This window comes from Lagenorhynchus albirostris, chromosome 16, assembly GCF_949774975.1.
Source record: "Lagenorhynchus albirostris chromosome 16, mLagAlb1.1, whole genome shotgun sequence".
In the NCBI taxonomy this organism is placed as follows: Eukaryota; Metazoa; Chordata; class Mammalia; order Artiodactyla; family Delphinidae; genus Lagenorhynchus; species Lagenorhynchus albirostris.
In genome coordinates, this window is record NC_083110.1 from 7477779 (window position 1) to 7493800 (window position 16022).

The 16022-nt window shown below is 44.6% G+C and overlaps 1 protein-coding gene across 1 annotated transcript in view; it reads left to right on the forward strand.

The window, feature by feature from the left end:
* The first annotated feature begins 773 nt into the window (after positions 1-773).
* ACTN2 (actinin alpha 2) overlaps positions 774-16022 on the forward strand; it is a 75952-nt gene continuing 60703 nt past the window's right edge. The window contains exon 1 of the mRNA XM_060127098.1: positions 774-961. Coding sequence (XP_059983081.1) covers positions 836-961 — 126 coding nt within the window. The 5' untranslated portion in view covers positions 774-835. The remainder of the gene's footprint in view (positions 962-16022) is intronic.

A 16022-nucleotide genomic window follows, 5' to 3' on the forward strand; every position in this document is an offset into this window, starting at 1 on the left:
CTTGTCCTCAGTTGTCAGTTGTTTTAAGACTGGCAAGTGAGAGCAGACACTTCCTGCCTTTGGTTTGGTTCCTGACTTTTTAACATGGCTGGGCCAACTCCCTTGCCTCGGTTTCCGCAGGTGAGGGCAGGGAGGAGAGGAGGAAGAAAGGGGATGCCGTAGCTTCTAAACTTTACTTTTTAGGGGTGTATGTGTGTGGTATCTATGAATATGTGGGAATATATGGAAAACGTGAATACACTGGACAACTTGGATGTGCTGGGGGTGGTCAGGAGCCCAGGCCGTGTGTCCCTTCTCTGATCCGCGAACATCCACTCACCCGGGTAACCCACCTGGGCGCCCGCAAGTCCAGCCGCGCAGCGAGGCAGACGGTGGGTGGGAGGCGTGGGCTGGTGCCGGCGGCCTCAGCTCGCAGCGCCGGAGGTTTGGGGCAGCACCGGGAACGCTGACGCGAACCCCGGCCCCGCTGCCCGCCAGCAAGTGCTCGGAGGGGCGGGGGCGGGGGCGGGGGCGGGGGCGGGCGGAGACCCGGGCGGGGCGGGGCGGGGCGGGGGGGGGTGGGGGCGCGGCCGGGCGGCCACGTGACGGGCGGCGCGGGTATTAAGCGGGGCGGCCGCTGCTCCGCAGCCCGAGCTGGTGCTTCGCCCGCGACCCAGCGCCCAGGCGTGCCGCCCCGAGAGGACCGCGCGAAGGTCACCCCCGCGCCCGCCAGCCCGTCCGCCGCCCGCGCCTCCGCCGAGCCCCGCGCGCCTCGCCGGCCCCGCCGCGTCTCCGCCCGCCCGTCCGACCGCCCGAGCCCCGCGCGCCCCGCCGCAGCCCCGGCCACCCGAGCGCCATGAACCAGATCGAGCCCGGCGTGCAGTACAACTACGTCTACGAAGATGACGAGTACATGATCCAGGAGGAGGAGTGGGACCGCGACCTGCTCCTCGACCCGGCCTGGGAGAAGCAGCAGAGGAAGGTCAGCCAGGGCCGCCTGCCCGCCGTCTGCGGGCTGGACCCGCGTGTCTGTGTGTCGCCTTCCCCGGGGGGCGACCGCCCGGGGGCGCCGCCGACCGTGTGGACTAGCGGGAGGGAGCTTGATGGAGGGTCGTGTTGTCCCATGTCCTCGTAGCCGGGAAAAGTCCAGGGACAGGCACGGACCTGGGCGTCGTGAGTGCGCGCGCGCACGATTGTGCGTGGGTGCGCGCGTGTGTCACATAAGAGTCACAAAACGAACAATGTTAGGGGAAGAACAGTGCAGCCGTTTCTGTTTTAACCTGCATTAGACCAGAATGTGAAAGTCTCAGGTCTGCTCCTGACCCCTTGAGTCTGTGACCTTGGCCACAGAGTTGTGTCTTCTGGTCCCGTTGTGTCCCATTTCCCCCTAACCCGTCTTTCTCCAAGTAAAAGAGGTCAAAAGAACATCGACTTCGTTCCGATTTTCACAGAGCTGCCCCAGAGAGTAATTGAAAATCATTTATTACATGTTTTGGGGTTCCCTGGAGAGAGATGCTGTAAGAACACTAGACATTCACCGATAAATTAATAGTTATTTCACACTCTGTTTACGGTTCATTGAGGTGAGCGCACAGGGACGTGGGAGTCAGCCAGCTCTAAAAGTTCCCTTCCCATCTTGGTTGGCGCTCTCTGGGGGCCCAGTGGAACATTCCACTATCTCAAGGTTTCTTCTTGATCCCCTTGGCTAGAATTCTAGGGACTGCTCACCAGGAGGCTAAATCTTGCCTCCTGTTTGGGCACAGAGCCTGGCCGGGTCAGGGATGCCAACCCAGACCTGCTCACCCAACCTTATGATGACAGTGTCCTGGCAAAAGCAAAGTGCCCTCTGCTTTTCCCCCCTATTTTTCTCGGGGTGGGGCAAAGTGGGTTTCCCTTCTAAGGGCCTGCCATTAAGTGGATAACGTCTGTTGACCATCTGTGTGCCTGGGATTGCTCTGTGTAGCTGCCACTGTGGGGGATTATCTGATAGTGCCTGGTGAATGTGTCTGACTATAGGAAACACATACTCCCAACAAACAGTGTTAGCTGAAGGAGAGAGGTCCCACATTTGGATAATTATCAGATAACCATTTTAGGGTTGGTTTTTTTTTTTGTTAAATAACCATGATATTTTCGAATCAAGATTTTTCTTTTGTTGTCTATTCTCTTTTAAAACCACTTACTATTATTGTTTTAAAGCTCTAATTTAGCTACATTTCATTCTCCCCCTTAGTTCCATCATCCCTGCCTTCTTGGAAACAGTAGAATGGGAGTGATAAGTAGAAGTTGAGTCTATAAAGGAGAATAAAATTTCAAACCTTCTACAATTTTTTAAACACCTGGCTTGAAGATTATTAATGTGTTGTTATTATTAGTTCGTCATCTGAGCTAATTGCTGCATCATCAATGAGAAAGAAGTTAAATAGTTGCTTTAATTTTTAACAGTGAGTGTTTCTTTTTAAAAATTTTCCCCACAATTTTGATTACTACATTTTTTCATGGATTTTTAAAAAAGTCTTAAGTCTTTGTTGCAGAGATTGCTTTTTTTTTTTTCCTCATGAGGAAGAGCAAAATAGCTAAGGAATTGGACAGGTAGTCTGCCCATCATTTTTGAAAGTAATAGTCTAATCACAGTGGTTTCTGTTGATTTTTTAAAATTTCAGTACAGGATAGAGTTAATTTTAGTTTCCAAAGACAACATTGATATATGTCTTCTGTCATATACATATAATTTTAAAATTATTTTTAATATATGATATATAATTATATATATTTTTAAATTCACAGTATTTTTGGATATAATTTCATTGTGATTTTTTTAAAGTTTGGGGTTCCTGCGTGAATATATTATAATTGTATAGCACTTGTATATTATATATTAAAAAACAGACATATGTCATCTTTTTCTCAGGTAGGTTGAGTGCTGTGTTGTGACTTTAGTGACAAACAAAACAGAGCCAAACATTACGTTAGGACACAGACCTGAACAGATCCAGAAGATCCTCTGTTTCTACTTTTGGTAGAGAACCCACTCAAGTCAGTAAAGTAATACTGAACTGTGAGGTCCGGGCAGGCAGAGCAGTAGCCTCTATTTATGTCCTATGAGCCAAACTGCTGGAACAGGACAGGGATAAAATGCCATTGTTTCTATTGTGGGCTACCTTTTCCACACTTGCCATTTCAATGATATGCTGGGTATGAGATCTGTCAACAGATGCTGGTAACACATGATGACGTCTGTAGCGTTATAATGGATGAGGGACCTAATTATATCCACAGTTCACAGAGTCTCATGGGCTGTGGTAAACCTTGCTCTGGTATGGAATGCCTTGCTACAGAAGGACTTAGTAAAACTGTAGTGCTGTGTGTGTATGTGATGGGAGATCTTTTTTTTTTTTTGCATAAAATTTACCATCTTAACCATTTTAAATTTTTTTTTTTTTTTTTGCATTACGCGGGCCTCTCACTGTTTTGGCCTCTCCCGTTGCGGAGCACGGGCTCCGGATGCGCAGGCTCAGCGGCCATGGCTCACGGGCCCAGCCACTCCGCGGCATGTGGGATCTTCCCGGACCGGGGCACGAACCCGTGTCCCCTGCATCGGCAGGCGGACTCTCAACCACTGCTCCACCAGGGAAGCCCAATCTTAACCATTTTAAAGCCTCCAGTTCAGGCGTGCTGTGTACATTCACATTGTTGTGCAATCAATCTCCAAGACTCTTCATCTTGCAGAATTAAACTCTGTATAAAACAATAACTTTCTATCCTCCCCATCCCCCAGCCCCTGGCAACCACCCTTCTACCTTCTGTCTCCATGGATTTGACCCCTGGGGACCTCATATGGATGGAATCACACACTATTTGTCCTTTTGCATCTGGCTTACTTCACTTAGCATAATGTCCTCAAGGTTCATCCACGTTGTGTCATGTGTCAGAATTTCCTTCCTTTTTAAGGTTGAGTAATATTTCACTGACTGTATGGACCACACTTTGTTTATGCATTCATTGATTGCTGCACACGTGGATTGCTTCTACCTTTTGGTTATTGTAAATAATGCTGCTGTGAACATGGGTGTACAAATATCTCTTCATGTCCCCGCTTTCGGGTTTTTTTTGTTAGATACCTAGAAGTGGAATTTCTGGATCTTGTGGCAATGATTGGTTTTCAATTTTTTGAGCACATGCAGTGCTTTTTCCAAAAGAAGGGCAATTTAGAAGATGTTGAATTTGGCATGAGTATGTACAGGCATTTCGAAGTGCTCTCCTCTTGCAGGGGTGTTTAAGAATATTTGTAGGCACATAAGTGAAGCTCTCTTTAGTGGACTTCTGAAACTTCTAGAGCTTTGGTGGTTAGAAGTAAGCTTCTCCTGGAAGCAAAGAGCACATTCAGCCTTTAATTCAACTGCGGCCTAATCGGGAGGTGACTTGTCAGAACAGCAATGCTGAATATGTGTGCTATCTCCGTGGGCACAGGGCGCTGTCCTTCACCACTCTGGGAGGCTAGAACAGACCTTTTAAGGAAATGACTGTGTGTTTCGATACATAAAGGGCCCTTACATCCTTCATCTGTATAGGGCTAGGTGATCGATACTCTTTTTCACCAGCTGTGGAGAGCATAAGAGAGTCGTTCATTTATTCCACATTCAGAATTCTGATTAGTTTTCATTGTTCCTAAAGAAATCCAAGTTCTTCCGCAGAGTCACAGTTTAGATGGAGCAGCTCACTGTTCTCCTCAGCACACCTGCTGCCTGTCCTGTCATCAGGCTGAAATGTTGCCACGTGGGGTCAGGCAGTGGGGAAGGACGCTTGTGTGGGAGCAGCTGTGCACAGGTTGGATTAAATAGAGGATCCAGAACCTGCCAGTTGCCCCTTTCCGTGTCTCAAGGAGCAACTGCTGGTTAAGGGTGCAGGTCAAGGCTCTTCTCCCCTGCACAGTGGAGTACGCTCTTGCGGGAATTTTCCCTGGGGAAAGAAAGGCACAAATCGTTCCAACGAGGTGAACGATTAACGAGCGGCCTGGGAAGTGTCTCAGATTCATGAGACCCAGATGAATCTCAGCTCTGCCTGGTACCCTCTGTTTGGCCGTAATCAAGTCACTAAGCCTTTGGAGTTCCATCTAGAAAATAAAGATAAGGGATTCCTGTCTTTCTTGCCTCACAGAGTTTTTCAGAATCAAATGGTCAAACTAGTTTACGTCGAAGGGGCTTTGTACGCTGTACAGGGATCTGTAAATGTTCAAATATTATTACTATCCTAGTGCAGCCTAATAATTAATTTCATCAGGTGGTGTCGTAGTAATTAGCACTGTGATTGAATTTGTGAGGTTGAAGAAGCACGTGATTTGTTCTTTAGTGACTTGGATTTACTTTTCAAAAAAATTGTGGTAAAATCGACATAACATAAAATTTACCATTTTAACCATTTTTAGGTGTACAATTCAGTGACATTAATACATTCACATTGTTGTGCAACCATCACCACCATCCATCTCCAGAACTTTTCCATCTCACCCCCAAGTTAAACTCTGTGTCTATTAAACAGTAACTTCCTAGTACCTCCTCCCCCCATGTACCTTTAAAGGTAGGGTTTACACGCTTCCACACTTAGAACAAGAAATTGTTTAATAACAAGTGCCAGGTGCTTGTTGTATAAAGAGCAAAAAATTTAGGAGATCAAGTAAGGAAAACCATTGTGGGTGAGGATAATGGGGAAACAGCTTTACAAGGGAGTAGAACTTGGGGTGGGCCTTAATTTGAGGAGTAACTAAATACTAGCTGGGTGGCGAGGAGAGAGAAACAGAACATTCCTGGCTAGAGAAATAGAGTGAACAGTCTAGGCTTAACTGAAGCTAAAGATACAGATTCAGATTTAGAGAGAAAATTGCATAGGTGATCCAGGGCCAGTTTACAGAGGACCTAGGATGCCAGGGTGAGTGTGGACTTCGTTCTTCAAGCAGTGCAGAGCTCTGGGAATATTTGAGCCAGGAAGAGCCATGCTTCAAGTAGAATATTGTTTGCAGACTAAATTGCAGTGGGTGAAGGGCTGAGGTGGGGAACCCAGGTAGAAGCCCATTATGGGAATGATACGTTTAAAGTGGTGAGGATTAGAAGCAGTGGTGAGGAGCCATCAATTTGAGAGTGATCAGGAGGGATTATAAAAAGTATTAAATAACCCCATGTTGTTGCATGGCAGGCTGTTGTATAAATCCAATTAAGCAGACATGATCTCATCATTAGAGCTCCTGGGCTTAAAACTCAAGATAGTGATATTGACAAGTAACAAACTAATGAGGAGTGTCTGCTTATCTAACCAGGAGAGGTGTCTGGGTGGAAGGCTGACCATTTACAGGATGTATCATTCAGTGCAGGGGCTGAGTGCTGAGGGGCAAGTTGTGTGTCCAGGTGGCCATTGCCTAAATGCAGGGCTGGAGTTTCAGGCAGCCTTTGATGTCCAGAGAGAGTTGCTGATGGGCAGGCTTGCAAAGGCAGAATCTTGTATGAGCCCTAAGAAATCTCTGCCCCCAGAAGGGCTGTTGTTCTCAAGATGCCCTTGGTTTGCTATGGAGAAGCACAGGTGCAGGAGTTGTAAGGTGGGGAAATCACTCTTTGTGATTTCTGCATCTTCTCTTAGGCACGGCGGTGTGTCCTGGGGTCTGCCCTACCCCTTCAGCCACATTCACCAAGGAAGAAACTTGAGCCCAAGATACGATTTTCCGGGAGCGTGGGAGGAGGAATAGAACTCTTAGCTGGGAAGCCTAAAGAACAGCAGCTTCAGAAAACTGTCAGAAAGCCCTACAGTCGGTTGCTGCAGCTGGGCTACAGAAAAGGTGCAGCTCTGGGGTGGGTGGAGGCACTCCCGTGATGAGCAGAGGAGTTGGTACGGAATACGTTGGAGGACAGTCAGAACTGTACCGCTGTTTCCGTGGGAACGGTACTAGTTCTTCCAGAAAGAACAGAAAGCAGAGATGAGGGGGAAAACGCTTGCTAACTACTGTGCTAGACTTGGTTCAAAAGAAGGAAAATCTTGAGTGCCAGAAATGTGTTTTTCTAAAGAAGCTGAGGAACATGTTTTACACAAGCACGTATCCGTCTGAGCACTTGCGCACTGGCCTCTGAGCCCACACCACACCTGTACCCCTCCCCACGATTTTCTTGATCAGAAACTGGATGTTTTCTCCTGCAGCCGTACTGAAGGGCAGAATAGAAGTGGAGCACAAGCATGGCTGTTTATCCTTTTCATTCCTTTGGCAGACGTTTATTACGGTCCCGCTAGAGGCCGGGGTTAGGGAATGGAGTTGACACCACCCCAGGCTTTAAGGAGCTTGCAGCTTAGTTCAAGAGACAGAAAGGGCAGTGAGAAGTACAGAGGAGGGACACCCAGTTCACCCTGGCCGGTGGAAGGGAGTGGAGAGCATTTCCAAAGCCCCTCCTGCATGGTCCCCTTTCCCGGTGCCTGGAAGCATCTTCCTCCCTGGCGCCCATGCAGGGAAGCTGGGAGTTACCCTTGAGGCTTCCCTCTCTCTCAGCTCCTGTGAGCCCACCTCCTAAAGTCCTCCGGACCCTGCCCCTTCCTCCCATCATGTGCTTTAAGGCCTTCAGGGCCTCTACACTTCCTGCCTGGATGGGGGTGGTGGCCCCTGCTTTGTCACCCTTCCACATACCATACTTGCCTTCAGGCTTTTTTCTGCCTGACGCTGCAGGAGGGATCTGTATAAAACACAAGCCTGGTCATGGTATTTCTGCTTAAAGCCCCTGTGTGGTTCTTTATTGCCTTCAGGAGGGTGTTGGGAGCCAGGCCTGAGCCAGCCTCTGTCTGATGCGCCTCTCCCCCTAGGGCTCCTGGAGCCCACGTGTTTGATTCTCCTCTTGGCTTATACCCGAGACTACCTCCTCTACCCGCCCTGGGAGTTCTTCTTCCTCGGGCCCCTCCTCTAGAACATGGGTCCCTGGGTGCTGTCCTGGTCTCCCCTATGAGCAGACACTGTCCTGTGGCCCCCTGGCCCTGCAACGGTCCTGCTTAGAGTCTGCACTCACATTTGTGAAATGCAGGAATTATAAGTCATATTTCTGAAAAGAATTTAGTACCATTAAATTTTTTTTTTGCAATCTTTGCAATTCCTTGAGCTACAAAAGTATTAACTCCAGCTCATACTTGTTTAATGCTCCTTAAAGAGCAAGTTCCCCAAACGATGGACTTCTCCGACTTAGCTCTTATTCTCAGACTGAGTCTACGAAGATAAGATGTTTAATTAAAAAAAAAAACAATAATTTGTAATTTAGAGATTTGGGGAATAAAATAAAATCATACATGTAGATTTATTTAAATGATACTAAAATGTGTCACCATATTAATGAACAAAGCTCTGGGAGCCCAAATTGGATTGGAAATGACTGTTTTGTCCAGATTGAAAACCTTTACCCACATCATAGAGAAAATTCCAAATTCATTTAGATTCAGAGAAGTATACATTTAAATTTGTTCTTCTCAATGTAAAACCTGGTAAGACAAAAACTTTTGGAAGACATGGTAGGCTTCACAGTAGCGGAAATGGAAAAGAGAGAAGAGATGCAGATGATTCTGCAGAGTATGTGGACCCTGGAAAAGAATTGGCCTGGGCGGTATTGATATAAGCCGAACCCAAGACTACAGAGTTAGCATGGCTTTGAGTTGTCTTGCTGTGTTTGTTTGTTTTTGCTAGGGGATAAATGTATTAGTCATCATTCCTAGAAATTTCTATATAATGAAAATAGATTCTCATTAGTCTCTGTTACAACCTTTTCATTAAAAGGCATGCTATCGCGGGAAAAACTCTTATTTTTTAGTGATTGTAAGGATCAAGTGGGCAAGTAAGTGAATAGGAGGTTGAGGGGAAATGAGAACAGTATTTGATATTGAAGGTATGACTGAGTCTTATACAGACAATTATAATTGAGATTGGCAACTCAAGAAATGCTCGGGAATTCCCTGGCTGTCCAGTGGTTAGGGCTCCACGCTTCCACTGCAGGAGACACGGGTTGGATCCCTGGTCGAGGAACTAAGATGCTGCATGCCACGCAGCACGACCAAAAAAAAAAAAAAAAAAAAAAAAAAAATCCTGTCTTTTAGAGTCATGAGGAGTCTTTAAGTTTCTTCATTATAGTCCAACAGGATGGGAAGATAATAATTATTTAGAAGGTAGGTAATCTAATCTCATTGTTTTTTATTAGGATTTTAAGATATTTTGTATGCATTAGGTTGAACCGTAGGAAATTTTTGACACTGACCATTTTGACCTCCAAAAATTGCAGTTTCTTACGGCTCAACCCAATAAAACCACTTTACCACTATTGTCCCACTATATTCAAGTTACTTGACCAAGACCACACCACAGCCAAGCCATAAAACTGAGTTCAGCTTGTTTCTAGTCTTACCTCTAATGCCTTTGGTATTCATTTGGGAAAATAAGGGGTGGTTAGGTTTTGTAGAAGTTAAAAATGTGAGGTTTGGATTGAGGGCTTGACAGCCCATGGAAATATCGAGAAGGAAGGTCAAGCCTAGAGATTTAGGTGTGGGAGTTATCTGCTCAGAGGCCATGGTTGAAACTGTAAGGAGGGGATAGTGGAAGATCTACCTGCCAGGTGCTGAGGTGAGCTTAACATCGAGGGCTCCCAGAGGAAGCAGTGATTACTGGAATGTGGAAGCCTCGCTTCTCTGGATGAAAACATGCATTTACTGGATGACTTAAAACTAGATGAACTGTTGAAATGTCTGATTTTCTTCCGGGAGAAATCTCACCTTGGTATTTCTCTGGAACTTCGCCAGTCCGTCTGAATCTGACATTTGAATCCGTTTAGTCGCTGGAACAGAAACCCAGGGCTTTGGCACCGTGGAATGGGAGATCTTTTAGCTCATGAGATAAGTTATGCTTGCAAAGGAAGTGAGAAGCTGTAAGAAACTATTTATGGCGGTGTGCTCAAGTCTGTGACATAAAATCCTTCTGCAGCTGGAATGGCCAAGGCTGGGCTTTATTGAGGAAGACTTTATTGAAAATTTGTAAGGATTACTGAAGAAAGTAGTTTCATTACTGAAAAGAATTGGTTTCATCTTAACATACCAAGTGTAGCATTCAACCACAAGGTGGGTTTCCCTTTTCTGTTTTATCATTTATAAAATTAAGAAAATAGGATGAGTGGTGGTCCTCATTTAGGGGTTTTGTTTTAAGGTTTAAAAAATATTATTGATATTTTGGGTGTATCAGTCATGAAAATAGTAAAAGACATAACAGAATTGCAATCAGTTTCGAGATTACCCATAGAGGGTAATATTTTCCTATTTTAAAACAAATCCATGTTGGAGGGGCGGCAAGGGTAAAGATCAGGTTGGGCTGGGACGTGAGGAGGGGATATTCGTTGGAAAAATGCAAACCATGTGTTTTACATTTTGTAAACTGTACAATTTCTATTCTGTTACTGCAGTTTATGAAATAGGAAGTATCTGAATATTTCATTGCATACCTTTCCTGTTAAATTTTGGGACAAAATGATGTTTATTTTCATTTTTTCAGTATAACAGCAAAACAAAAATATTCCAGTAAGACAGTAAAAGTGATACTTTAAGATATGGATTTTTTTCCAGTGGATTAAAAAAAGAATGGGAGGGGATTTGGCATATGGTTCCCAGTATCCCCAACTATTCAGTATATAGGGCAGAGCAGCTATTTATTGAGAATTTGCAGGCACTGTTTAGACCATATGTATTATTTTATTCGAACGTCACAACAGTCTTAGGAGATGAGTATTGTGATTCTCATTTCTCAACCAGGGAGGTTAAGTAACTTACCTAAGGGTGGTTGAGGGTGGGGAAGTGGCAGCTGGAACATGCACACAGAATTTTGTCTAAATTACAAGATATTCTCTCTCACAATCGAAATTTTATAACACATGGAGATGCTAATTATTTTATTGCACATTTTGGTCTGCAAGAGCCAGAGCTGAAGTTTGGATCCAGGATGCTTAACTCCAGAGGCAGTGCTTTTATTTTTATATTTTTAAAATTTATTTTGTTGAATTTTCGTTGATTTATAATGTTGCGTTAATTTCTGCTATACAGCAAAGTGATTCAGTTAGACATATATATCCTTTTCCATATTCTTTTCCACTATGGTTTATCACAGGATATTGAATATAGTTCCCTATGCTTATACAGTAAGACCTTGTGGTTTATCCATTATATATATATAATAGTTTGCTTCTGCTAACCCCAGACTCTCAATCTGTCTCCTTCCCCCTTGGCAGCCACAGGTCTGTTCTCTATGTCTGTGAGTCTGTTTCTGTTTTACAGATAAGTTCATTTGTGTCTTGTTTTACACTTCACATACAAGTGATACAATATGGTATTTGTCTTTCTCTTTCTGACTTATTTCACTTAGTATGATAATCTCTAGGCCCATCCATGTTGCTGCAAATGGCATTATTTCATTCTTTTTAATGGCTGAGTAGTATTCCATTGTATATATGTACCACATCTTCTTTATCCATTCCTCTGTTGATGGACATCTAGGCTGTTTATTGGCTATTGTGAGTAGTCAAAGGTGGTGCTTTTTAACCACTAAATTTTTCTGTTTTCGTTGCTTTTTTGCTCAGAGTTTTAACCAACAACCCAGAGAAAACACCTGGAATTCAGTATTCCTAAGTTTTCACTTATCCAAAACCTACTGCCCATGCATAAGGGTGTGTGTGTCTGAATTTTTAATTTCTAAATGGGTCCAGGGGGAGCATCTGATGAGAATGAGAAGACTAAATTTTGAGTTATGGAAAATACTGTCCTTCCAAGGTAACCCCAAGTGAGGGCCTAGCAATCACTCTGTCCCACAAAAGTGCCAGAGGAGGAGGAAAGGGACGACAGGAAGAGCCAACTACACCTCTCACATGGAGGCTTACAGGACATGCCATTAAGGGCACATCTTTGGAATTGCCTGCTGGTCTGTCTGACACAGTTCCAAAAAGAAGCCGGAGTTCAGGATGCCTAAGCATTTGAGTCAGTTCCCATTTGGAACTAGAAAAGGAGACTTCCAGTGGCAAGAGCATAGATTAGAGCCGTCCTCCTGCAGACGTGATGTCTTAGTGGACAGGGATGTTCTCCAAGATTTGGGCTCCACAGAGATTCGGCCAAAGGCAGTGCCAAGGACTCCCTTCACTTTACATTGAAAAAAATCCTGCCTTTCTTTTATTTATTTTTAACTTCTTATTATGGAAAATTTCAAACATATATAAAAACAGGACATATAGCGAATCCCTCTGAATCCCACTGGCCAAGGAAAACCAAAGTTTCATGAATAGGGGATGCCTGGTTCTTTTTTCCCCCAGCTTTATTGAGCTGTCATTGACAAATAAAACATTTTATATATTTAAAGTGTGCCACATGTTTTGATAAATGTATACATTGTGAAATAATTACCAGGGATGTCCAATACTAAAAGGAAAAAAAAAGTTTTTATGTTCAATAGATGCTTTATTCTCTAAACGAAATTTTGAATCAAAACTGCCAATTAAGCCTACAGTTGCCTTCCCTGTTTTGAAACATCAGTCTCCTCCCCCCCAGACCCCATGCTTCCTGCTACCCCTTTTGGCTGTCCAGGCCTCCTCCCTGCTCTGCTGGGATACCTCTCCTAACCCCCAGTTCTCCTAGTAATTTCTCATGCTGTTAATGTTACAACTGGCTATTTCTAAAAACCAAAGATTGCCAAGACCTGCTTTTCCAGAGATCATCAATATTTTAAAGGTGACCTTTCTAAGACAATAATGCTGTTATCTAATTCCAATGGTGAATTTCAGGCTCTGTAGGAGAAGAGGACAGAATTGTGCAAAGAAAGCACTCTTGGCAGAGGTAAAGCCTTTTAACATCCTGTAAACGGGGATGGTTAACTGCTGTTTGTGGCCCCTTGTAAAGTCAGTACTGATAGGGTATTTCTCTTCTCCTGCTGCAGACTGATCTGATAAACTGACCCCATAACCTCCTTCGGGTTTATTGGTCTAGCGCCCGCGACCACTGCTTTTACTTCTTTGAGTGGGGAGCCTGAATTTGAGACAGGAGGTGGGCACCGTGTCTGAAGAGGCTGAATTTGATACCTCTGCATCTTTGTTTCCTCCACCACCCCAGAGTGCAGGGAGGAAGGAGCAGAACACACGTGTTAAGTGTTCTTGGGGAAAGGTTATTTTTAGGGGCAGTTTTGCCAAGACTGCTTCTGCAGCTTTTCTTTAGGTACAGATCACATCCTCACCTGCTTAGGTATGTGAATTTCTAGGGGAGCCCTGGGAGGGATGGGGGCTGCTGCCTGCACGTAGCAGTTCCAGGCCACCCCCTTCCTTACAAAGATTCATTTTAGTTTGTTTCCCAGCTTTATTGAGATGTAATTGACATGTAATATTGTGTAAGTTGAAGGGTTACAACATCTTGCCCATCTTTCAGGTTCTCTATTCTTTTTTTTTAAGAAGATGTTGGGGGTAGGAGTTTATTAATTAGTTTATTTATTTTTGCTGTGTTGCGTCTTAATTTCTGTACGAGGGCTTTCTCTAGTTGTGGCAGGCAGGGGCCACTCTTCATCGCGACGTGCGGGCCTCTCACCATCGTGACGTCTCTTGTTGCGGAGTACAGGCTCCAGACGCGCAGGCTCAGTAGTTGTGGCTCACGGGCCTAGTTGCTCCGCTGCATGTGGGATCTTCCCAGACCAGCGCTCGAACCCATGTCCCCTGCATTAGCGGGCAGATTCTCAACCACTGCGCCACCAGGGAAGCCCAGGTTCTCTATTCTTTATGGAAGGAAATGAGGAAGGAGGGTGGACTGATTCCAGAGGTAGGGTGACCCCTCATCCAGGTTTGCCCAGGACAATCCCAGTTGTGGCTCTTGTCCCAGAGTAACTATAAATAGCATCACCTTTGACTCTCAGAAGTGGTCCAGTTCGAATTCTGTGGTCACTGTTCAGAGGAGATACACAAGGCCACCTCAGAGAAGGTTACCATAATATTGAGACCCAAATAATTTGTATATTGGACAGTAATGCCTTTTCTCAAAGTTCTGGCCTATTTCTGAACTTGAAAGAATGCAAATATTGGTGAAATGAGAGTTCTAAAACTTCGACAGTTTTAAATATCACTGTCTAGTAATTTCTGAATCTTCTAACTCACGAATCCTTTAGAAGACCAAGCCTTGTAGCCAGCGGTGGGAGTGAGCCCTGCGTCTGGAGGGTGTGGGACCACGGACCCCGCTGGATGCCTACTGTGGGCCAGGTTTCCCTCTGAAATGCACATTGTCGTCGTCCTTATGGTAGTTTGTATGCCGTCCGTGTGGTTTTATAAATAGTATATATACTCATATGCAGATAGCTTGCTATTAATATGTGCTAGGCTTTAAGGATGCTTATTTTGCACATCTAAAAAACTAAGGGTTAAACTTTATTGAGATATCTGGACCAATTTCCAAGGTTGGATCTCTGGGTTTGTCCTTATGACAGCTTAAGTCTTTTTCTAATAAAATTGTATATATCTTTAGACACTTGAAAGTCTGGAAGTGAAGTGGTGATAAATATATTTACTGTGGGACAAAATCGTGTTTCATGTAAAATTGTCCCTTCTGTCATGAGACACAGGTGGGGCTGTCACCATTCGAGTCCATTAAGGACTTGGTCGGGAAGCAGGGTGAATGTTGTCAGAAATACTTGGGGAGTGACAGTGGGTTCTATTGCTGTCTGTCACTGGTGTCTGGGTAACTGGATACTGAGGATTTCTCTGCTGCGGTCCTTGGACTTGGACAGTGTGTACCTTCTCCATGGGCATTTTAAAACTTCACATTGAAATAGGGATTTTAGTGTCAAACTTAAAAAAAGTCCTGAAGTAGCACCTCACCGACTGATTAACTTAAGAAATGTAAGCTTGCTGGAATGTATCCAATTTAAGTAGTTTTTCTTTTACAGGTAAAAAGATGGAGGCTGAGTGAAAGAAAGCTAGCTAACATAATTACAGATAACCAGGGAAGGGAGAAGAATCTAGCCTAACAAATTATATAGACTTTCCCAAACTACCTTTTTAAGATACATTTTCAAATAATCACATTACCCAAGTCATGTCTTCACTACAGAAAATATGGAGAAGAAATTTAAAAAGTCATACTGTAGGGAAAACTAGTGTTAACATTTTGCCATATTGCCTGCTAGATGACTTGACGCTGTACTAGAAAAGCATATATTTCTGTCTTTTATACTATAATATATAACTGTCTGAAATGGCTCAGGATACGAAGACTTTATTATCTATTTTTATGAACACTTTTTAGTCAGCATGAGCCCTAGGGAAGAACCTCTCGATGGAGGAAATCCCAGCCTGGTTCCCCCAGGGCGGAGTGGGCAGGAACTTTGGAAGTGACCGGCTTTCCTGGTTTTTAGCCCTTCTGTTTTCCAGAGCTTTCCGTGTATGTAGAGCAAAGCTGTAGACGGACCTAATTGGAGGCTGTTCCTCACTTAGAACTGTGCTCTGTCCAAACTGCCAACGCAGAGACTGGCGTATTATAGAGAGCTGTTCCCTTTGAAATGAACACTTGAATTTCTCTGTGCAGACAGCCATTTGTTTGGGTCCCTGAAAATAGTAACAGTATGGTGAACCTGAATTAAAGAATATTTATTTTGGTGTCTGGGTAGTACAAGCTGCTTCCCCGGTTGCTGGGATGGACCGGGGTTGGGGAGGGGGCCATCAGTGTGCTTTTCTTTAAACTTGAATTCATCCTCAAGAAGAGAATCGTGAAAGTACAATTAATGTTGCTTTTGCCTATAACCGAGCAACAGTTGGGTCTGCCCTGTCCCAGAGCCATGTCTTACACATAATTACCCAGGCTCCAAGGGAACAAGTTATTTTGGAAAGCATAACTTAGGATCAATCGTATGTGAGGCTGTTGGGAGCCTTAAATGCTTGCTTACCAGAAAGTCGTCAAAGGAATTCTCCACGGAGGTCATGCCAGCTTGGGGGAGGCAGGTGTGACCCCACAAAACTCCCAGCCAGCGGCTAAGTCAGGCTCTTGAC